Source organism: Sebastes umbrosus, chromosome 19 (assembly GCF_015220745.1).
Source record: "Sebastes umbrosus isolate fSebUmb1 chromosome 19, fSebUmb1.pri, whole genome shotgun sequence".
Lineage (NCBI taxonomy): Eukaryota > Metazoa > Chordata > Actinopteri > Perciformes > Sebastidae > Sebastes > Sebastes umbrosus.
The window spans coordinates 9,012,720-9,037,140 of NC_051287.1; the positions used below are offsets into that span (position 1 = coordinate 9,012,720).

At 39.3% G+C, this 24,421-nt stretch overlaps 1 protein-coding gene across 2 annotated transcripts in view; it reads right to left on the reverse strand.

Moving 5' to 3' along the window:
• LOC119478336 (atrial natriuretic peptide receptor 2) overlaps window positions 1–24,421 on the reverse strand; it is a 66,980-nt gene that overhangs the window by 35,984 nt on the left and 6,575 nt on the right. For both annotated transcript variants that reach the window (XM_037753006.1, XM_037753007.1), the window contains exons 2-7: window positions 15,726–15,907; window positions 14,224–14,337; window positions 12,763–12,898; window positions 11,777–11,871; window positions 6,785–6,920; window positions 4,193–4,277 (exon numbers count right to left, since the gene is read on the reverse strand). In XM_037753006.1, the coding sequence (XP_037608934.1) occupies window positions 4,193–4,277; window positions 6,785–6,920; window positions 11,777–11,871; window positions 12,763–12,898; window positions 14,224–14,337; window positions 15,726–15,907 (748 nt within the window). The remainder of the gene's footprint in view (window positions 1–4,192; window positions 4,278–6,784; window positions 6,921–11,776; window positions 11,872–12,762; window positions 12,899–14,223; window positions 14,338–15,725; window positions 15,908–24,421) is intronic.

Sequence of the window (24,421 nt, forward strand, 5' to 3'; positions counted from 1 at the left end):
AAAAAAAAAGGTATTTTTCTATTTAAGGAGCCTCGTTTAGAGACCTCTGGCAGCCAGAGGGGCAAAGTGTGGGGCTCCACACTGGGCCTATTGTTTCATAAGTCCCATATGTGAATACCTCTGCTGGACCAACCCCTCCATTAAAACAACAGAGCCACTGCTGCTCTGCTCAACATCCCCTCACACTCGTGCAGCACATCAGACTCCAAGATCAACGGAGAGCTGCCGACAGTCCACCGGGTTAATATCTACTGAGTGCTACGTGATTTAACGTCGCTCCATGAAAAGTAGAAATCAGTGGGCATTGTTTCATTTTGACAGCGTTGTATGTTTTTGCAGTGTCGAGTAAATCACCTGTTTGTCATTGAAATCAACTTGTCTCACCAATACCGTACCAGTGCAGTCACCTGCCTTATTTGAGATACTGACTTGAAACAAGAATTATTTTTAAGAAAATTAGACTTATTAAGCCAGTCAAATGGTTTGTTGTAGCTCCAAAAAGTAATACAAAGAAACAGAGAATTTAATACAAAGGTTGCTTTTTATTAAATTGTATATTCACCAAATTTGACTATTGTGTACATTTTACACAGGCAATAGTTGTATCATGTCAAAGGAGCAACCTATTATCAAAACTATCCAACCAGCCACCCATTTCTGATACAAAATACACCAATAATTTCACAGTAATGGGCTCCCTCATTTTATTATAGACTCAACCTTTTCTGCCCTGTGAACTAGATATAAAATTCCCCATCACCCCAGCTTATTAGAAATATAATTAATCTGAGTATAAAATCTTGATTTTCATTAAAAAAAAAAAACAGCAGCAATTATAAAAAGATAGAAACAATAATATATTTTCTATTATTTTTTTCCTATTAAAAATATATAAAATACAATTTAATATATCATTCTTATAAATTGCAACCCCCTATGCATATCAAGCGACCCCGAGGTTGTGAAACTCTGGGTTATCAGCTGATTGATCTGAGAATAACTCCTAACAGTGACAAAACTCCAAAGTGTTTTAAAACATTTTTAGTGGTGTTTTTTTTTATAGGTCAAGTAGTGAACATGGAGGCCTCTCAGCAGCTGGATGATCTTAAAGACGGGCTGTAAACAGCTCTGCTGTCGGCCTCTCTGTCCATCAGCAAAGCTCCACTGGTGTCTGCAAAAACAGGAAGTGATTTGTTAGCCTTTAGTATCAAACAGAGCCCTCGCAGAAACTCTTTGAACTTCTACCGATGGTGTATTTTTATGCTTTTACTTGAACAGGAGGTTTATATTTACAGTTTCACGGCCTCGGGGCGCATTAAGTCGACTCAAAATCCAATAAAAGACGACAGGTTCTGGTCTGTGAGAAATAGCTTTCCATATATAAAACTGTCATTTATGTAAATGATGAATCTAAATATAGTTGAACTAGAGCAGAGAGTGCAAAAACTGTGGGTCAGGACCAAAAATGCATCACAGAGTTTCCCTGTTGGGTTCCCATAACAGAAATAGAAACTTGTTACCATAAGTCACCGAATGTTACACTTGGATCCCAGAATTTTTAAAAAAATGAACTCCAAGAAAAGAAGAAGCATATTTCATAAAAAACTTACTGGCCAAGAATCCAGGAAAAACTAGCTAGTTAGGACGCCATGCTGTGCTTGCTGAACTGTGAGCTGCAAAAAAAACAGAGAAGAAGATGTCAATGTTTTCAGAATGAAGTGCACACTCTGCGTCTAATTATCTGGTAGTTATTTGATATTGAACAAGATCAACTCAGATTCAGGTTCAGTGGATTTACCTCAGGCGGATAGCTGCTCCTCCGTCTTTCTTCCACCATTCCTCTGATCAAAATCCATTCTGATTGGCTGGTGATTAACACTTGTTTGTGTTAATAGTCAGTATTAGAAAAAGTGATTTGTGTGATTTGTTAGTTAGAGCTGTGGGGTGACATATAAATCAGCTCCTCCTTACATCATCGTTTATTAGTCGTGAACATAATTAACCGAAAGACGAAGAAGAAGAAGTGATGAAAAGGGGAAAGATAGAAACATGAATTTTCTTTCATTACATGCAGATTTCACCCATGACATTAGCAATCCTTCCAGTAGCTTAATTGCTCAGGGCAATGTATGATTAACTTCTTGTGTAATTAAATGAGGCTCAATATAGCACAGAATGATTTCCATAAACATGTAAACTGTGCCCCTTGGGACACTGTAACACTTCATTTGAATTTGTTTTTACAGCTGAATGCAGAGCACAAAGTTACAACCGTTAGAAATGAGGCAGGCAATTATTTTATCGGGGGCGGGCAATCAACACTAACACTTATTTAAACACCTCATTACATAACCATTTATTTTGAACTAAAACAATCTCAGCCTGGTCTCATTCCCAGGGCGTCAAATACGACGCTTTGTCACAGCCCTCGGCGTCTGATACCGACTCACAAGGCACCCTTTAGGGTCTGTATGAGACGCACCGGGCTTTCAAGTAACTCCAACGTAAACCCATCCACGGCAATATAATAGATGCTCAGAGCAACTGCTGCTAAAGTCAGGCAGTCCGCATATAGGGAGGAGGTCGGGGTGGATGGATGGGTCAAACAAACACAGGACTTTCACCCAGGAGATTAGGTTAGCGTCCCGTGTGAAACCAAAAGTCAACGTTGACTACTTAACTTACGTAGGCTTCATAACTTAACTTACATAACAAACATACTTCTTTTAAACCAAACCACAATATTTTCCTAAAAATATTCAAGTAGTTTTGTTTGAATTCACAACATTAACCAAGTGTTGGAAACTGCGACCATAGTGGAGCGTCATAGTTTGGCGCGTAGGGCTACCCAGTGCGTTAAAAAGTGATGCAGAGGGGTCCTGACCAAGCGTCCGTATGTGACGAGTTAGGTATGAGAGCAGGTTGACAATCTAGATCACATATTTCTATCAAAGATGTTAATGTCACCTATGGTTGTTCCAATACCAGTATCAGAAATGCGTCCGATACTGCCCAAAATTCGGGATCGGTGAGTACGCCAGTCTATGCAGCGATCCGATACCATAATTTATTAACCCAGAAAGAAAACACAACTTGTTTAACAGGAAATCAATTCTTCTCCAGCGCTCCAAAACAGTAGCCTTCACTGTGCTGTCGCCCAGTGATTGTGCCTCTAAGGCTCAATGAGCTCCGTAAGGTTTTGTGTAAAATTGATCTCACCACATGATGACACAAGTGCAGTTTTGCCACATTGAAAGATATAGAAAAAAATGTATACATATATGTATTTGCAATTGTAGAATGTAAATAGGAAACAATACTGAGGACATCACCTCAGTGTCCGAAGCCACGGTCAAATCAAGTCATGTCAATTTGATTTTATAACCCAAAATTGCAAATTTGCCTCAAGGGCTTTGCAATCTTTACACCCTCAGCTTGGATAAGTTAAATCTCCTTCCCAAAAAAACTTTAACTGGCAAAAAGGGGAAGAAACCTCAGCTCCTATCAGTAGCTATCAGGAAACAACTGAATAAAATACTCGATTCCACCAATTGTTTGAAACAGTCGCTCTGCATTGGAAGCACATTCAGAATGACTTCACCACAGAGGCAGATTTTTTCCAATTGTTTTAAAAACTAGGACTTTCAGGACTCAATTACAGATTTTTGCTGTTTAAGAAAAACAGCCTTGTTTTCAAGTTGAAAACCAGACATATTTGCCAAAAGACTTTAATAAACAAACAAACATCCTTTGAGAGAAGCACACAATCACCTTGACTGGTTTTTCATCTGACATCAGCATTCGAGTGAATTATTAAAATAGGTAGCGATTAGCTTTAATCCAGCACAAATGAAACTGAACTTAATGAACACACTGATGATCATTAAGTGAGAATTGCAGTGAGGGGTTGTTGTTGTTGTAGGCCAGTATATGAGCTCACTTGGCAGCTTAAACACACTTCACCGCTGCTTTAACGCCGTCACCTGCTGAGCCGTTGCCGTGGCAACAATTGAGTAAATACCACACTGGCACCTATAGCAGCATGACCCATAAATTCTGTTTCAAACACACATCTTTCTCTCTTTCTCTCCTTCTTTGAGAGGAAAAAAAAAGAAGTAATATCTGCATTTCTACTGTTTGAGCTAAAAAGCAGCACAGACAGGAAGCGTCAGCTCGGCGTAATCAAACTCACCTGTAAATGAGGAAGCTGGAGATTCCAAAAATGATGAGCGCCAAACCGGATCCCACAGCTACGATACCCAGAACTGGTAGATGACCTGGAAAACAGGAGAAGAAGGATTCCACACTCAGTTGTCTCTCATATGTTCAACAGATGTCCACATTCATATCTTTGAAAAGAGAGAAGAAAAAAGAGCGCTGTGCTGTGAAAAACACAGCTGTGACTTCCTGAAGTACAGCTGCAGTGCTTTAGCAATATGTCAACCACAAAAACCGGCAACAATTTCACACAATTACACCTCTCTGACATTCCTGATAGATATTTAAAGCCCTAATGGAGACTAATTGTACCACCTGCTGTAAATCGCAGGATAAGATGATACTCATCATTAGGGAAACATCATTTCTAACACTTGTCAACACCAGAAGATGTTTCACTTCACTGCTTTACAGTGAACTGAAGACCTGTAAACGAGCAATTACAGTCTATATTATTCAGCAGGTTCACTATGAGCAGATATTAAATTGTGTTCAAATTTTGCGTAGCTGTGTAAATCTATACATTTTTGGAAATTTACAAAGAAAGCACATCACTTTCCACATCATGGACAAAAATATCTTTTGTGTTTGTGTTCTCTTACCTGCAAATACGGTAAAATAGCAAACATTAAAGGAATAGTTCAACATTTTGGAATACACGTTTGCTTTCATTCCAAGATTGAGATGAGAAGATTTACCCAGCTGGAGCCAGACAAACCCTGTCTCCAACAAAATGACGTTCCCTTACCAATCATGTTTGAGCAGGCATTGGTTGAATAGGTAAACGGTCCGTGTAGAGAGCAAAAGAGGGGGAACGGATTGGCCATAATGCAATCTGGGAACCAACCAGCTATTGTCTGTCGATGATTTAGCTTTTTATTGGTTTAAAATGAGCTTGTAAACTGGCTACTTGTGCAACAATCCAGTCGTACACGTCGTACAAGTTGCTAATCGGACTGTCAACAATGAGCAGCGCACGGAGAAGGGAAGACTTGACTTCGATATCCGCTGGCTACACCATCATTACTACGTCTCTATTATGCTTCGAGGGAAACGTATTTTCTCTCAGATTACGTTTGCAGAATTTTTAAACACGTGGTTGATGTTATAAGTTGAAACAAAAACAGAAATGCAACAAACTATTTGGTGAGGTTTAGTAAAACATGATGGTTTGGCTTAAAATAAGTACATTTGTTACATTATTCACATCATCATGGTTTGGCTCAAAATGACGCAGGTGAACTCTGACTTTTAGTTTCACACGGGACACAAACAGCAGTCTCCTGGGGGAAACTCCTGTGTTTGTTTGACCCTCCCGCCCTCCCTTAGTGGACTGTCTTGTTTTTTATACACATTATTAGGCCAATAATGTTATTATTCAACGCAACTTTCATTAATGGTCACCTCTGCCCATTGCTCGTTGTACTACGTCACTCAAAGTGGCTGTCCGTGGACTATTTGGGATACGTTCAAGACAAACGTAATCTGCAACAAAATTTGTTTCCCTCCAAACGTAATTGAGGATGTTGTTTAGTTGTATGGGATCTACATTTTTAGGAAACAAGGATGCCCTACGCAGATTCCCACAGGCTGTGATTAGAAATGTATTTGTGATACGTAAAAAACAAATGTAATCTGGAAAAAAAATAGGTTTCCATCAAAATGTAGTCAATGTGACAGCGCAGTTTCGTTGTATGGAAACGGAAATTTTAGGAGACCAGACTGAGCCAGGAAACGTTTAGCCTAGAATAGCAAAACGACTACAGTATGCTAAGATTCTCCGTTTCTTTACTCTGTAGACGAGACACTGCTGTCATTGTGCTTTGTGTGTCCGTACATGTCAATATGTTTCATCGAAGTCCTGAACACTCATTGTCCTTGGTGCTGAAAGCGACACTGGTGAAGGCGACATCCAGGCTCTCAACTCTGCAAACTATTTGCGGATGGCTTCGGATTTGTGACGGGAGTCAGATTTATTGCTCCTCCACTCATTATCCCTCCTTCACACCCAAATACATTTATAATTGCAGTGGTTTTCCTCCTCAGTTCATCATCGGTGACATTTCCCTCTGAAACTGTCACTCCGTTCATGCAACAAAGACCATTTCCAGCACTTATCTTTCACCCCCGCCTTGTTATTCGAGCAAATATTATACTTCTACATGTTGCTCTTTCACTTCATTGTGGAAGAGGGTTGGGATTGAAATTGAAGAAAAACAACACATTTATCATCACGGCATCAATGAAAATATCACAAGCCGTGAAGAGATGACAGTGATAATATGAACAAAGCATTAGTGCACTGTAATATCCATCTGATGAGCGATTCAATCTCACTCTAAGTCAAGAGAAAGAATCTGCCATTAAGTGTGGAATAATGTTGTGCATGAACTTCCTTGTCATAATTCTTTTCATGCAATTTCCCGAAATATGTGTGTGTCCATTAGTCAACCGTTTGCATCTTGTTTCTAGAGAATTCTTCTCTTCAGAAACATCTGTAGGCAGATTTAACTCTAAGTAGAGAGTTAAGTGTGTTGTTATGAAGGATGAGGCGGAGTTGACATACCATCATTGCAAGAGGGGTCGTCTGTGGAAAACACACAGGGGGGGTTATCCAGCGGCGGGCCCCCGTTGGGCCAGTGGATCCTCTCTGTCTGGGACCAAATGATGTCTTTGGTGGTTCCATTATAGTACGCAACAAGCTGCAAACACAGAGGAAAATGCTCATCTAAATGGATGAAAGTAAAGCTACGTTGAGCCTGTTGTAAGCTCACTTCACAGCATGTTCCCATAGCAATTTATAATGTTATCCATTTATTGTTAAGGACGATGTTGATGACATTGTTTATCAGTTGTTGTGCAATCACGGAGGGTGCGCAGATGTCACCTCCAGGCTATAGCCGCTGTTCCACTAGCTCCCATATGAAATATGACATCACATTTGTTAGTTTCACAACTGTTAGCATGGCTGCAGACTCTTAGTCTTCTTTCCAACTCTTTAGCTGTGGTCTCTACTGTCTCAAATTGTCTAAGAATTGATTTTGAGTATTTGCGTTATTTCAAATGTCTATGGCTGTGTCCAGAATGAATCACTATTCACTTTTTAGGACGCTATTACGTGGTCAGTCATTTTTTTCTTTAGTGTCCGACATGTAATTCAAATTTGTGGAATACATTTGAGGACACTTATTGATTGCCACAATGCACTGTAATATCTAGTGGATCTATGCTCACTACAATATTAAAACTATACCATAATGCATTACAAATTTCTGTCCTGGAGTCTCCGCTGGTTGCCTGGTAACCTCACAGTGACGACGACAAAAGTTAATGTGAGTAAAATGTCACGCTGTTCCTCTAAGTATGTAGGATGCAGCAGTAATTTAACAAATTATCTTCTTCAAAAGCCCCAATTACTACAAGATCACGACTCAATTATCTCGTTACTTCCAATTAAATTCACAATTTTTGGACTTATTATTTAATTACCCCGAGATTATGTGAAGGTCTATTATGTGATGAGACTTTTAACTTGCCTTGAGATCAAATAAGAAATCAATCATTATCTCTGAATAAATAAAAAACTGAGCTAATGTGTCAATATAATCAGATAATTCAGTCACAATTATGAGACAACATTTTCATATCTTAAGAAAACAAGATAGGTCAGTTGTGACTTCACACAAACAACAAGGCTAAAATAATAATTTCAGGTCTTGGCTTCAGTAGTTGAGACAGCGGATGTTTCATCCTGAATAGTCTGTGTATGTGTGAGCTTTATTTTGACGGTACGGCCTCTCATGAGCAGCATCTGTTGTCCTGCTGTGAAACACGACTCCTGTGTTTCTGACTAGCCTGAGGAGTTTTTTTTTTTTGTTTTCCAACCATGCTCCCAGAGTGTTGTGTCGTCTCTGCTAAAACCGTAAAGGCCGTCACCCCGACAGAGGGTCATCAAAACACTGCAGAATGTGATGGGTGAAGGGGCAGAGGGAGCGCCGTCTGAAATAGCTGCCGTATCTCAGTTCAGGGGCCTGTGTTTACTTCACTGCACTCTTAAAACCTCTAATGCCTTCAAGTCTGCAAACTGAGGCTGGATAGTTCTGCTTACTTCCTCTGCAGCTTAAACAATTTATTGATAGGATATAAATGATATACATAAAGAGTAAATATATGTTGAAAACATGGAATATACACAATGTGGCCAAATGTTCGTGGATACCTGCCACACTACACCCATATTGTATGTGATGAAGATTTCTTTAAGGACCTAACTTTTGTCCAAGAAGGCATTGTCATGTTGAAACAGGAATGTGAAGCCAATGCTGAAGTGCCTTAAACTTGCATTATTTCTAATAGCCAGCAGGGGGCGACTCCTCTGGTTGCAAAAAGACGTCTGATTGTATAGAAGTCTATGAGAAAATGAGCCTATACTTCTCACTTGATTTATTACCTCAGTAAACATTGTAAACATGAGTTTATGGTCTCAATTGCTAGTTTCAAGTCTTCTTCAATACAGCATGATGTTCATTTAGTTAATTATGGTCCCATTTAGAGTCAAATAGACCATATGTACTTAGCTCCACCCTCTTGTGTCATTGCTGGTTCCAAAAAATCAAGATGGTGACGGCCTACATACCAAACACTAGGTCCATTTCTTATGTACAGTTTATGGTTAGGTCTGAAGACAACGTTACAGGAGTGCAATGTTAAATCTCTTGAGTACGCTTTTAGGATTTCTCTTTGTCACAGAGATATGTGGACAGGAGTGTCCCAAAACGTTTGGCCATATAATGTACCTCCCTATTTAGGTTAACTCTTGTCCTCACAAAAATAACATTTGTAAGTTTATAGTAAGATCATATTACGTGTATTATTATGTGTTCAGATGTTTAAAACACCTGTACATCCACTGTGGAACAACACCGCATTCAGTCAGATTTATTATGTCAATAGCAATGTGAGCAGCAATGTAAGATATACAACTAAAACAGGAGTATGATGGAGTGTGTCTTTTTTCCGTAATTGCTATCATATATAAGCAGAGTCATAATTTGACAGCTTATTGAAAAACAACAACAAACAACACATAAAATATATATAGTATAGTCAGCCATCCATCAAAATAAATCAGCGTCATTTTGATATTGATATTCTATTTCATTATATTCAGCAGTCTGAGATTGTGAAAGCTGAAATCAACCTGTGCTGTTTTCAACCCGGCTGCTGGTTACTCGGGTCAATTGGTCGTATAAATGGACCAATTAAAAGCCGAGGATAAATGAGACCAGGAAGTCACGCTGACAGCCTCTGAGGACCGCTATGAAATTCTAACTGAAGTCTATAGCTAACCCACTTCTTCTCCCCTCAGAGGAGAAAATAAACACACTGGTGCCGTTCACAACAGTGTTTGCAGAGCACAACATGCACACATATTTTCATTGGACTGCGAGGGAAGTTTGAGGTTTTATGCATCTTATCATTAGAGAAGTCAGGACCCCAGAATATGTCCCAGATAGTAATATCCATTCGCTTGCATCGCATCAAAAGCCAAAGACGAGCAAAGGCTGAGGTTTTAAACGCATATTATGCTGACAAGAATTTAGGATTTTAAATTGCTAATTATTGACACATGAAGTGAATTAAACCTGCATTGTTTTCAGACATTAATCTGTGTCGACAGCTCCACAAACTGAGACTGAAATTGATTCATGAATAACTAAATGACGACAAAGTTGTTGATTTTTGTAGGAGACATGATTTATGTGTTTATTTTGATGAATATTATTAATACTTACAGTAATTATGGTCATTAAAATGTTTATAATTGAACCTCAGCTCTTTTTTGGTACAATGTGTTTGTAGCATTCATCATTTTCCTTCAACAAAATTACAAATTTACATTACTATTTTATATTTACTTATGTTTATATTTAAGTTAAGTAATTATTTTATGCCTTACATTATAATTTTGCTTTTACTTTTTTGATTTCCCCTTTTATATATACATATTTTATGAGCATTGATGAAGGAACCTGAGACCAAAGATTTTCATTGCTGCTTTGCTAGAATTGACAAATGACAAATACAGAACCTTGAGGATTGAAAACAGTCAAGTACCAAAAGCTGACATCTAATGTCCTGTAAGATTTGTAGTCTTGTTACTTGTTCTCTGATCCATGACTTAATCAAAAAATTCTGCCACGTTTAGACTATTTTATTTGGGCAAAGTTCTAGTATGACAGTTTGTGTTAACTCAGCATTTCATATTTGGGAACTCTGACCTCTTGTTTAATGAAAAAGGGTTGTTTTTGGGAGGTGCTTTAATAAGACAGCCAACAGCAGAGCGATGACAAGAAATGATTTATACAAAATTATGTTTATATGTCCCAAACAATGGGATCAAAAAACTGGTGCTGGTTTTGAGACTCAAAACCAGCACCAGTATATAGCACTAGTGTTAAAAAGCTAAGAATAATGATAACATGGTATGTAAGAAAAAGGTCGACTGAGTCCTTCCTCATTTGCTTATCAGCTCCGTCCATGCCCAACAAAAATGTCTCTATGCCAAATCTGCTTACAGACTGCCACCGCTCTCCGTGACAATCTGTGTGCCCCTGGATGCATCGTTCCACAATCTGTCATTACAGTCCAAATACAGGTTTGATAGAAAACATGTGAAAATCGCATATACTTTTCTATTAAGATACCATCATTTTCCTGCAAAATGTCCAACATTTAGTCAATGACTATTCTTGCACTCATTGTATTTATGAAAATCCAATCCAATAAAGTGTTAGCAGAGATTTTGGTCCAGTCAGCTGACCTCTCTGCTCTTCACCTCTGTTCGATCCAATATCCATGTTTATTTTGCAGCCTTTGACTCATTGACTTCTGTTCTTTTAAATCAGTTTCCCCCATGACATTAAATCCGCTGCCAAACCTCCTGTTTCATGCAAAACCATTTCGCACCACAGTAGAAAAGTATCATCCCTAGAAATACAATAGGAGTAGAAGGGTCATTGAACTGTTTGCTGTGGTAATTGAGCTTATTCTAGCTCTTATTTTTAATAAGAACGAGCCAAACAAAGTTGTCATTCATTTGACAACAGCAATATTCTTTCCTCCGCTGTGACAAGAGTGTGTGGAAGAATCATTAAGGTGTTCAATTTGACTCATTTACATTTTCTATGTGCCTCGTAACGTTACTACTCTACTGCTCGTTTTAATCGTTACTTCAAACTTCACCTCAGTGAGTCCGCGACTTGCCGTAAGTCAGTTTATGTGGCGGTCAGCCTGCTACAACAGTCGCTATGGCGAGAGTACACATAAAAATGTGACCATCCTGCTACGTTGATTTGAATGGGAATGTCCGTTCTACTCCTATAGTCTATCTTTAATGGTACCATCTCTTTAGATTACACTAGAGCTATAAAGGAATAGTCCACATCCAAAATGTCTGTTCAGTATCTACTACCCACCATATCAAACTCTGTTGAAGATCACAAACACATTAAACACAAATCAAATCAATTACAGTGACAGTGAAAGCAGGACTCACCCCGTACTCTCCTGTCTCCTGGTTGGTCATCGCCCACAGGTTGACGTCTATATCCCTGGCGTTTTTGTGGTCTGTGGTAACAAGTCCAGTCACTCCTAAAAACACAAACAATGTCCACATTAAGGGTCTGATTCAACGTCATATAGTATGGTCCTTATCCAAACTGAAAAGTGCTCATTGCATCTGCTCCCATTCAAATTTGGACTGCATCTTCAAGTATTTGCATTATAAACTTGGATTCTTTGTCCCCCCCTATCAGTACAGTACTTTTGCTGATTTGATGTACTGCCTATGTCATTTAGTTTTGTTTAAAATGAATCAGCAGCATCACTTTATCACTTTATAGCTCTACATTCTTCTTGTCTCTCTTAACTGTCATGAAAAATAGTTGAAACAGGACCTCTAAGTAGAAGAAAATGCATTTTCTGAGCCAGTATTGGATGAAGAAGTCTTTCCTTCTGTAATACCAGGTAACATCGTCAAAACATCCACACAAGTTTCCATTATTATTTTCAACATTGGCCCTATTTTCCTTGTTTTTTTCTTCTTATCACGCTGAGCAAAACAAAACCCTCATCAACCCTTTTAATCTGAAGCAACAACATCCCGGTGTTCTGCTTCTGATGTGAGCGCAGATCTGGCAGCCAGCAAAGAAAACAAGGAAGTGTGTGAGCACCCACGTCAGGCTTTAAATGGACTATTAACTAGAGTGCTGTGTGATAACTGTTCAATAACACTGTAATGATTGTGTTGAAGGGTTATAGTTTAATCACATTTTGGGTTCAACGGTGCTTTCCATTAACATCCAGCTGGGCCGGTCACTTGACCTCACTACATGTTTATCCCTGTTATCTGAGAGGCAGCCATGGCTTTAAGGAGAGTGACTTCTGCAATAAACAGTAGAAATATAACAGGTTGTCACAGTCCAACATTTATCTTTTAAATCCTACTCTAATGTATGAAGGAGTTAAACCACATTTGCTCACCCCAGAAGCTGCGGTTCTGCGTCCTCATCGTGATGTTAATGCCGTCGTTCTGGGCTCCACCGTCTGCCAGCGTCTCATCCAAAGCCGTTGCGTACAACACAAAACCGTCATAGAAGCTGCCGGCGATGAAGTCCATCTAGGAGGAGAGAGATGTAATTTTGAACAACCAGCGACTATGGGAATTTTTTAGATACAACAGCTATGATTGAGGACCTTAATGATGAAATAAAATATCTAATATTTAAGGGAGGAAATGGCTATCCTTCAGCCAACATTCAAAAGCCTGCTTCTATGAAAATGATGCGATTTTGGCCAAATACCAACAAACACACCAAATGATAATTAATTTTAAAAAGTACAGTCTACTGTTCTTTAGTGAAACTCCCATACTTAAAGGGAGTGTAAGTTAGTTTTTAAACGTTTTTTAATCGTTTTTTATTGCGAAAATCGAACGGATTTGACATCATGCATGCTTGCAAGTGCCTTTATTTTCAGCTCCACTTACAGGGATAACAGTGTGCAACCATAGCTAACGTTAAGTTAGAAATGGAGTCCGCTAACTCCAACAAACGACAAAGCCCCCATCACAACTCAGACTCCAACACAAACTCCACGGAAGTACAAAAAAAACAAAGTTATATCTAGAGAAGTCTGTCTTGCAAAACAGGAATCTGACCGACGTCGGAGAAAAAACTAGTGTTGTGGGAGTGTGTGTGCACGTGGGAAGTGAGTGGTGAAGCAAGAGAGAGAGAGCGGCAGCAAGTGTGTGAGAAAACGAGCGAGCAGTTTGTGCAGAAATAAATGCTGCAGCTCCTCAAGACCAACAGAGATTTCCCGTGTCTTGTTTCCCTGCTGCTGAGTGAAATGATGGGAGTTAACTCCGGAGTGAGTAACGTTATCGACTCCGGCCCAGGAGACCAAAACTACGGTGTCTCCCCTGTGCCTTCTGACTACGGTCGGGAGGCTAAAGCAGGAAAAGTTAACACTAGGATCAACATCGACCAGGCCTTCGATACATGGAGGGACCTTCGTTTGGTGAGCTAACATTACTGCCAAGCATGTGATATATATATTGATATTGAGCTTTTAGCTGGCTAATGTTACTAACGTTAATCAACATGATGCCCGTCAATTGCATTCAGTCTCGTGTGTGGCCTCACTGTTTTGACCGCGCACGCGAGCAACAGGACACTGACTGTAGTTGACTTAACGGCCACAGGTGTCACTCTTAACAAGCAATTTCCAATTCTTCCATAGAGTCCCTTTAATAGCTGAGATGAAAGCAGTAATAAAAGGAGGGGAAAGTAATAATTGCTAACATCATTGTCAACATCATTCATCATTAACTGCTGCCAATTACACTGCACAGTGGGGATTTTTCGGCACTGAATATCTTATAAAAGATTAAAGAGGTCGTGATGCTGCTGAGACGGCACACGGTTTTCATAGGCTGTAACTCACCAACGATGGTTCCAAGTGCACACCGAACTCCCTCTGAGCTCTGGCATGGAGTCTCTTCTGGAAGTCTTTGTACTCTGGATTATCAGGAGGCCGGTACGTTATGACGAAAACGGACTGGAGGAGACACAAACAGATGAAGTGTTTGGATGGAGAAATAAAATATTCAGCCAAACATTTCAGCCCAAATATTTGACCTTTCATTCTGTCGATAAACTTCCTGCTGTCACTAAAACAAGTTTTAGACATTTCTAGGAAACCCACTCGCTTTGCTCTCAACTGGAAGAGCTATATCGTTTTTCATGTCACAAAAGTTATTGGAATCCCATCACTAACTACAGGCAATAATTGCTCAGAAGGAAGCATACTGCCATAATGAGGCCTGTTATGGCTCGCAGACAAATTAACGCATGATCAGCAAAAATGGGAGCCACAATTTTGTTCAGGTTCAAGGTTAGGAGCAGTTCAGATAAACAGATACTGAGATGTGTTTAAAGCTTTCTTCTTGAAATAAATGTAACCTTTGTGAACAGGCATAGTTATCATAGCACAATATCTTGAATGCATTAACACTAAGTCACCTTTAAGTCCTGCAAAATGGAAAGCAAAGGATTATTCATTATCTTTCTTTATTCTTAAGTTAATGTTTCAACCGTTTTAAGCATTTTAAACGAACATATGTTGAGTCCATTATGACAGAAATTGCCGTAATCAATTTGATATTATGCTGGATTTATATTCAGGAAGTCGCTCTCCATCAAAACTTTGTGAGCACTAAATTAAAGAGAATTAAGAGAAGCCAGTGTGACATTTAGGGAGATAAATTAGACGAGCGACACATCTGTGCCTACTCTCTTATGTCTCAGTACATTAATTTGTGTGGCTAAATGGCTTCCTGTGAAAACACTTCCTCCCCCACTTCCCCCATTCATTAATGTCGAGCAAGAATTTCAAGCCTTAATGTGGTCGAAAGGTTCGAGGGGTCCTTGTCCTTTGGAAGACTCCATTCGCCCACCCCTTGGCAGAAATGATGTAGCCTCCTGAGATCATCAGTTAGAGTGCACATACATGTGTGTCATTACCATAAAAGCTTCCCATGATGTTGATTTGTTTGAAGAAACTTCTTGGAACGAGGTGATTTAATTAGAAACAAATGATCCTGAAAGTATTTGAACCAACTGTCAGCTTTCAGCTGGATTTGAGGACTTCATTCTGTGTTTCTCGGTAAGAAGAGCCTGATAACGATTATGGGATTTAGGGAGAAAACGAACAGAAGCAGCGAATAAAATATGCGTTGTCAGGGACCTCCATTTCTCATGCCAAATGGTGGTTTTGGACTTGTATTATTTCCTGCATCCAATTACAAAAGCGAGTGAAACAGTGACAGCCCACGTTCAATAAATCTACAAAGAATGCGAACACGGTCTCAATTTATCAACAGATGCACGGCTGCTGCTACATACTGTGTACGTGTGTGCATACGTGTGTATGTGTGTTCGTTGTACCTTAAAGACCTTGATGGGATCGGCCCAGGCAGCGTCGGTGTTCTGCCACGGTTTGCGATCCGCCAAACTCTCCGCAAACACGTCCAGGTAGAAAATGGCGTAGTTTTCTGGGTCCTGGATCTCACTCTGAAACAGTTTCATGATGTCCAGGAAAGTCTCCAGAGGCCCGCAGATGTATACAACTGCAAACAGAACAATAAAAAACATTATGTTTACCTTTAGCACTCACTTGTTTCTTTGAACTATTGCTTTTCATTAAACACGGTCAAGAGTCTCTGGATTCAAGTGTGATTTTTCTTCATTCTCGTGCATTATTTTGTCTTCTTTCTGATACACTCATTGAAACAAGTCAAGTAAGTAGGTAAGTAAACAAGATAGGGCTGTCAAAGTTAACACAATAACGCGTTAACGCAAATTTGTTTTAAGGCAATTTGGGATTTTTAGGTTGTAGCGGGCTCAGTTTTAAAGCTAGAGTGAAGATACTGCCATCATATGAAACTAGGATCTAATATATCCAATCCTTTGGTATCAACCATGTCAAACTAGCTTTTCGCAAAGGAGGCTAAATAACGCTCCAAAATGTTGGCAAGGAAAAACTGTCATGGCCATTTTCAAAGGGGTCCCTTGACCTCTAACCTCAAGATATGTGAATGTAAATGGGTTCTATGGGTACCCACGAGTCTCCCCTTTACAGACATGCCCACTTTATGATAATCACATGCAGTTTGGGGCAAGTTATAGTCAAGTCAGCACACTGACACACTGACAGCTGTTGTTGCCTGTTGGGCTTGAGTTTGTTATGATTCGAGCAAATATTTTATGTTAAATGCAGTACCTGTGAGGGTTTCCGGACAATATTTGTTATTGTTTTGTGTTCATAATTGATTTCCAATAATAAATATATACATACATTTGTATGAAGCAAGCATATTTGCCCACTCCCATGTTGATAAGAGTATTAAATACTTGACAAATCTCCCTTTAAGGTGCATTTTGAACAGATAGAAAATGTGCGATTAATCACGATTAACTGAATCATGTGATTAATCGTGATGAAATATTTTAATCGATTGACAGCCCTAAAAACAAGACTTTTCAATAATAGACAAAAATTGTTTTATAAGATGGAGAATTTTTGCAGTGTAAGAAGAGAAAGTGTTGGTGGATTTATTTCACTTGCTCTCCGTGCAAAGTCAAAGGCCACATTTACACCACAGGACTTCACGCACTGTTCTGATTTTTTTGTCTACATCTGAATTTGTTTGGCCACCTGTTTATTTTTTGGTTTCAACAGTGAGCCATATTTGATTATTTACAGTCAAAACAAGCAGTAAGCATACATGAATAAATCCCAGATGTAAGGCCGTACAGAGCCAGATCAACATCTGCAACAACAGGCACAAACAGGACAGACATAATAACTGAGGCTGGAGAGCAGGAGGTGGGCTAGTGGCTTGAAAACCCTCCGGTCTGAAGCTGGAGGGTCCACTGGAGCAGTGGGGGGAGCCTGTAGCAGGTGGGCAGGGTTTCACTAGTATATAGATATACTCCTTGATTTAGCTGCTGCTCGACCAAATCCCCAAATTTCCTTTCAGCTCGCTCTGTGTTGATGTTTTGAACCTCAGCTGTGTTGAGTTTCAAAACATCCACTGTGAGCTGGGAGGAAATTAGACTTCTTTTAGTTCAAAAATATTGTAATGTTTGTGTTTAGTGCAGGATGCTGTAAGACATTCAGACCTGCACAGTTACTGCTGGACTTGCTTCTATGTGTTTCAGGTTAATTGCCTGCTACTGTACCATTCTAGCTGACCTATAATGTCTGTTAAAAAAGCCATATTTTCCACCATTTTTACATGTAAAAATAGTAGTTACACATATTGAAATCAACAGCATAACACGAGGAAGGGAAAGTACACTTGGATGGAGAAACACAATATTCAGCCAAACATTTCAGTCCAAATATTTGCCTCAAGTGACCTTTGATTCTGTCGATATACTTGTTGCTATCACAAAAACAAGTTTTAGACATTTCAAAGAAGTCGTCTAGCTTTCATCATTTGCTCTAGACATAAACAATATAGCTGCTGCGTATCTCAACTTTTGCAATGTCTGATAATAGATGTCAGAGTCTGACACAATCTTCTGCAGCATATGCACAAATGAAATAAATAAACAAGACGTCTATCAGAGGCAGCAAAGAAGCCAAAATGGAGACAGAAATCATTCAAAGATTGAGGGTTAATGTTGGTTCAGAGGACTTCTCGCAGCAGAAACAACCAAAGGAAGGAAAGGGATTCAAACAAGACTGTCCTCAAAAAAAAAGCAACAGCATCAGTCCTTTCAGGAAATGCCCCCAAAACAACACGTTAAAGTGACAAAGCTCTGTGGCGGCTGCAGGAGTTATGAGGAGAGAGTCTGGGTGGATGGGCACCCTCTTTTAACTATAGGACCACGGTCGTTCCCTGACCGTAACCAAGTTATGATTATTGTAACCATGACAACAAAAGTCCTCTCTAACCTTAACAAAATACTTATTTTAACTCAAACCTTGAACTTTCCCACTATCCAAGTAATTTTTGTGCCTAAACCAAAATGCAATGTCATCCTGTTGTGGCGTCAAATCAGTGCTATTGTAAATACCCAAGTTTCGGCAACAAAAAGAAAACAATATATAGAAATATCCATCCATCCATCCATTATCTGTAACCACTTAAACCATATATATAGAAACATGTTTTTAAAAATACTACAAAAGCCTTTTTTTCCGTTCAAGGATGTTCTAAACACAAGCAGCTGCACAATAGTACTGTAGAGTATAACATTTTAGACCTTATTTTTGTCAACTTTTAGTTGGATACTTGATACTACAGACACATTTTGATCTGCACCAAAAAAGCATTGAGTTTCACCACCCACACTTTATTCAAACATGAATAGTATATTCAACATTTTAGCTTTAAACTCAATGCGCAGGTAGACACCGTCTTGCTGAAAGACGCTGCAACATTTCATTGTTTGCCGTCGCAGGAATCAAACTGGAGACCTCTGTTCCAGGCTCTGACAGTGTCTCTACCCACTACCTTCACCCTGCCACCTACACCCTCCCGCTGTTGAGTCATGAATACAAAAAAACAAAAAACGTAGCATTATTTCCATTCGCAGCGTATGTCAGAGAGGCCTGGCTGCTGCCAGCTGCGAGGCAGTCCTCCCAGTTAGCAGACATTTCCTCATGTGTTAGACCAAAGTCGGCTGCTGCTGCTTAGACCCCAACTCTCATCTCTTCCAACATGGTTCACCATGCCAAGGAGTCCTGCTGTCTCCTGGACCGCTCCCAAAATAAATGTGCTACACAGCCGGGGGGAAAATGTCCTCCTGTGTTGTAGCAGTCGCACAGTATACGGACCTGCCGAGGCGGCACTTCACACAAAAGCACATTAAATTGTTTTGTACAAGTTGTTCCACTTCTCAAACTCCAGGATGGTAATCAGCCCTGCTCCTGCTCTGCGCTGCAGAACATGTCCTTCTTGTATAATTTAGCCTGTTATTAAGTCCCATATTCATATTTTCACAAGACATGTTTGAATAATTTTACATAATCAAGACTCATTTTTGCAATACTGTTTGTTTTTGTTTTTTTTTGTCTGATTTGGCAAGATATCGCAAAAAAACTGTTGACAGGTTGACACAAAACACAAGTCAACTGTTTTATGATGCAGGATATTTAAAAAATATGTATTTCTCAACATTTCAAGATAACAAAATTGCTGTTTTTCTTATGAACTACTGCGCTTAAATCAAGTGATTTTCTTTTTCAATGTGTATTTTGATGTTGAACCAGATCTGAATGCATCATAAATAACATCTATTATTAAAAATAACACTTACGATAATGAACATATAGATGACAGATGTGTGACTGCTCTCTCCCTGATAACAATAAAGTCCGCCATGTTTCAAGATAATGAGCCTCCAGATTTGTGCCAAGGAGAACAAAGTGATAAAACATATGGAAATATCTCACCTCATAAGAAAAATAACCCCCGAGAGCTGAATAACAGACCATATGACTTTTTTCAGCGTTCCACTTGTTGTTTTGGGGGGGTGAGGGCTATGCTATGGCATTATATGGTTATTTACTCTGCATAAGTGATGAGTCTAACGTTACTATTACTTGGTTTAAGTCCCTGCATCTCCCGAAAGAACACCACGGTTGAATTTAAACCTGCGTGCACGTTTCTTCAGCTTAAACTTTGTTGAAACTTGCTGAAACAGAGCAGCTAGCTAATATTTCGGTGAAACAGAGATGTTCCATTGCAACATCAGGGCCCTTCCGCAATTTTGGACTGAAAGCGACTACTGGAAGCCAGTAAATCGCCAGGCTAAAGAGTTCCCTACAACCATAAAACAAAATTATTTCTATTCTATTGTCATATTCTACCGAAATGGCCTGTGTTGAATAATAAAATGTTATAATATAATAAGCGTTTTTCAGTCCAAAATGTAAAAAAACACAGTTTCATCTCTTTGCTTCTATAGTCTTTTGCGAAAACAAACGCAGTAAAGACTCACACTGAGCTGAAGTGTACAACGGCGTATTAGGGCCACATTGAGGAAATATAGATAAATCTGAGATTACGAGAATAAAATAAGTTGTACTATTATGAGAATAAAATCATAATAGTATAAAGTAGTAATTTTAAGTGTTATTTTAGAGGGGAAATAGAGCAGCTGTGTGAAAATGAGGAACGTGGAGCATCTTGTGAAGTTATACTTTAGTATAGGTTTCATAAATAAGGAAATACTTAATCTTTTGGCACATCAGCACCACATTATCATAAGTATCAGGACCTTGAAAAGATTGTGCAAGAAACTGTGTTTATTCCGAAGAAAGAACCACACGGGCCTGGGGGAAATTGCCTCTTTTGTGGAGGAGGAAATGCCTTTTTTTTCTCGTAAAGTTATGACTTTATTCTCGTAATATTACAACTTTTTTTCTCGTAAAATTATGACTTTATTCTCGTAATATTACAACTTTTTTCTTGTAAATATTTGACTTTATTCTCATTAAATTACAACAATTTTCTCGTAATATTATGACTTCATTCTCGAAATCTCTGATTTTTTTCCCCCCTCAGTGTGGCCCTAATACTCCGTCGTTGAAATGAAAGGAGTGCACATAAATTAGGTAAATTAAATATTTTGTTTCTTTCTCAACCCCAAGGCAATGGTAGGTTAAAGGGGAAACACTGGGATAGTTACGGCCCTTGATTATGATTGGCTGAGCCGTTGTAAAGCAGGCCAATAAACTCACAGCTGTGACCGCATGTACTTGTCACCATGGCTGGCTCTGTCTGTGCTATTTCGCCAATAGTGCTTTTCACAGTGTGAAACCTACTCTCTTCTGCTCGTTTATTTGCTAAACTGTCCTGCAATAAATCCTTCCTTCATAGGCCTACAGGTTTTAAACTTACCTCACCAACTTACATACATGGGGACACAATTTTAGAAAGTTGATTCAACACTTTTTTGAACACTGTCATTATTTTCTTATAGGACACATCAGTATACGTTATCGCTTACTTGTTTGCAATACAGTTTCCTCTTGTTTGAGGTAGTTAGAAGCCCAGCAGGTGAATGTCATGAAACAAGACAAAAAAAGATGGATGAACTATCAAGTATATGCCTAAATGACACTATATTATATAAAGTTTTGAAAACAAGCTGATTTGTATTGGAAGCGGCACATTTTTCCACACCTTTTAAGAAAACACGAGTTGCAGACTCTTAAAGCGGAGCTGGAGAATCACTGCAAGTGCACAAACAGAAAGCAAGCCAATTACTGCACTATACTCCATTGTATTGTGCTGGATTTTCTAACATGATTCTGTGTCGTGGTTGTCTTGTAGCAGAATCTTTTTCAAAGACGATTATCCTCCGGCTCTTTGTTTCTCCATGCTCTAATCTGTCTGGGGGGCTTTTTTACGACTTGATTTATTGCTTTGCCTCTGTAGCATTTGTGTGCACAGAAAACATGGCAAAATCTAAATCTGTGAAAGCAACATCTAGTCTGCTATTGTTGCATCCTGGGAGTGTTTTCACAGGACACAGGATTCCTGTAATTACACTACCCGGGCTTCATTGTGAAGAGACACTTTTCATCACTCACTTGGAGCTACAATCCACTGCACTGTAAAAAAAAAAAATAACGCAACACAGCGTGATGTACTGTTCCAGTCATAAAGCTGAATTTTTTTCCCTCTTGTGTGCCATTAATGGACTGAAAAGCATCAAGGTGAGAATGTCACTGGGCAATGTGATGGGAGCTGCAATATATTCACAGTGTTCAGAGTACTGCTTTCATCTCACACTGCCCCCGAGCGAGAAGAAGGTCTTCAAACCTTTACTTAAAGGGTCAGACAGTCATACAGACAGAATGTGTTTTATCTGTCCTGGTTTTTAGACATCCATCTCTGAGATTTCTACCTCCACCCCCAATACAATGGAATTCCACTTGTGATGCTCACTACATAGAAAAATATCTTTTTTTAAAAATCAACCTATCTGTTTGGTAAAAAAGCAGTTTCAGTCAAGACTGTGAGAGTGTGAAGACTGGTCTCTGTCAGAGTGTTATGGAAATGAAAACTCCCAATGAGATAATAATGAGATAGATTTTCAGATCAGCCGAAAGGTTACGTTCTCCTCTACAGGATGAGAAAACACTTGATATGTCTAAAATGGATCGTGGCATCGACTTCAACAGTGAATTTCTGAAATGTTGACATTTTTGAAAACACAAATTCACTGTTAGGCCCCAGTCGACCCCCAACCACCACCTACCATCCACTATGCATTATGTATGTACCCTGTCATCACCAAATTCCCATTTTAGAGAAGTTTCACGTTTATCAAGTGTATCTTAATACAATACTCTCTCATGTATATGTACTGTGAAAGAGTAATTGGTAAGTGTAAAGTCCAAAGTTAGTCATTTTAGTGCAAAATGTCCTCGTTCTGAATCCCCGGATAGTGTTTCCTTGCAGAGCCAAAGCAGTTAACTTTTTTCCCACGATTCAAGAAATAGGCCAATTCAAGAGTTATTTCTGTAAGTGGACTTACTTGTATAGCAACGTCAATCTCATTCTCATCCATGTCCCCATTATTGTGTCAATTTTCGCTGTTGCCATTTTTTCTGACTCAGTAAGATAAAGTCGTCAATCTTAATCCTGCCTACAAAGCTCTGATTTGCTTGACTGTTTTTAGCACCTCTAAAGGCATGGTTCTAGGGGTGGCAATGTCGGTCTTTCTATATTAGATTATTAGATCATTTGCCAGGAAATTTCACGGCCCCAAAGGATGAATCCATCAACTGGTGATCCCCTGACTTTACCTCAAGCATCACCTTGGGGATCACTTTTTGTTTTTGAGTGATATATCTTATACAACTATTGGATGGATTGCTGTGAAATGTGATGCAGATATTTAAAGATGAACTATTACGCTTTTCCCTTTCCTTTAGTGTCTTTTTTTTGTGCATGTAAAAGGTCTGCAAAGTTACAAAACCCAAAGTCCACACCAAAGGGAGTTACTCTCCCCCAAAGAAACACTGCTCCTGAACTGCCTGAAACACCTTTCTTGAAGTCCTGCCTTTTCGTCCATAATGTGGTGATGTCACCAAGTAACACATTTGCATAATACCTGCCAAGCAGTTAGTTTGGCACGCCCTCAAACGAAGCTAGTTAGAGTTTGGTTCGGGTGACCAATCACAACAGAGTGTGCCAGTGAGCTCAAACAGAGCGTTTCAGACAGAAGGCGAAAAGAGGTGCCGGATCACAGCCGGTATGAGAAAAATACAGCTTTTTTTTAACATTAAAGCATGCAAACATGTTCTAGTAGAAACCAAAAATACAAGTATGCACCTGAAAATCAGCATAATAGTTCCTCTTTAAGGTACGTAGAGGAGGACTTGTAATGATTTAAAAATTTTGACCTGATGATGGCACTAGATGAAAAGTCGAGGATCACCAATTTGTGCAAATTTCAGCCTCAGCTGTACTTTGTGTTTAGCGCTAATTAGCAAATGTTTGCATGCTAACACCCTAAACTGAGATGGTGAACATGGTAAATATTACACCTGCCAAACATCAGCATGTTAGCACACTGAGGTTAGTACAGCCTCACAGAGCTGCTATAGCATGGCTGTAGACTCTTAGTCTTGTTCAATTAGCACAACAGTAGAGCTGTTAAGCAGTGATTTAGAGGCCTGGAACCTCAACAAGACAGGGCCACCAAATTACAGTCAGTAATAATGCAGGACTTGCCTTAGTTGATATTGTACTTTAGTGGTGCAAATTCCCTTCAGATGTGCAATTTATCAAACAACCAAAAAACACTGACATGCGGAGAACCTTGGACTTTTGGGGCCCCAGAGGGCCTCGAGAGTCTGGGTGTTTAGTAATGAGCTTATCTAATGTTGAATGTTAAATCAGTACAGTACTTCCAGCTGTCAGAAGGAGTAAAAAGAATGCAGTGGAGGAATAAAGTCTCAAAAAATACTCATACGGTTCCTAAAACTTGAGTAAGTCTACTTGTTGTGTCTCACATCTGCATTTTCCAGGTATTAAAATGAGGAATTCAAGGAATTAGAAGTGGTGGTGGGAGGAGCGTTTAACAGCACGCAATTAACTTGGTCAGCTGTC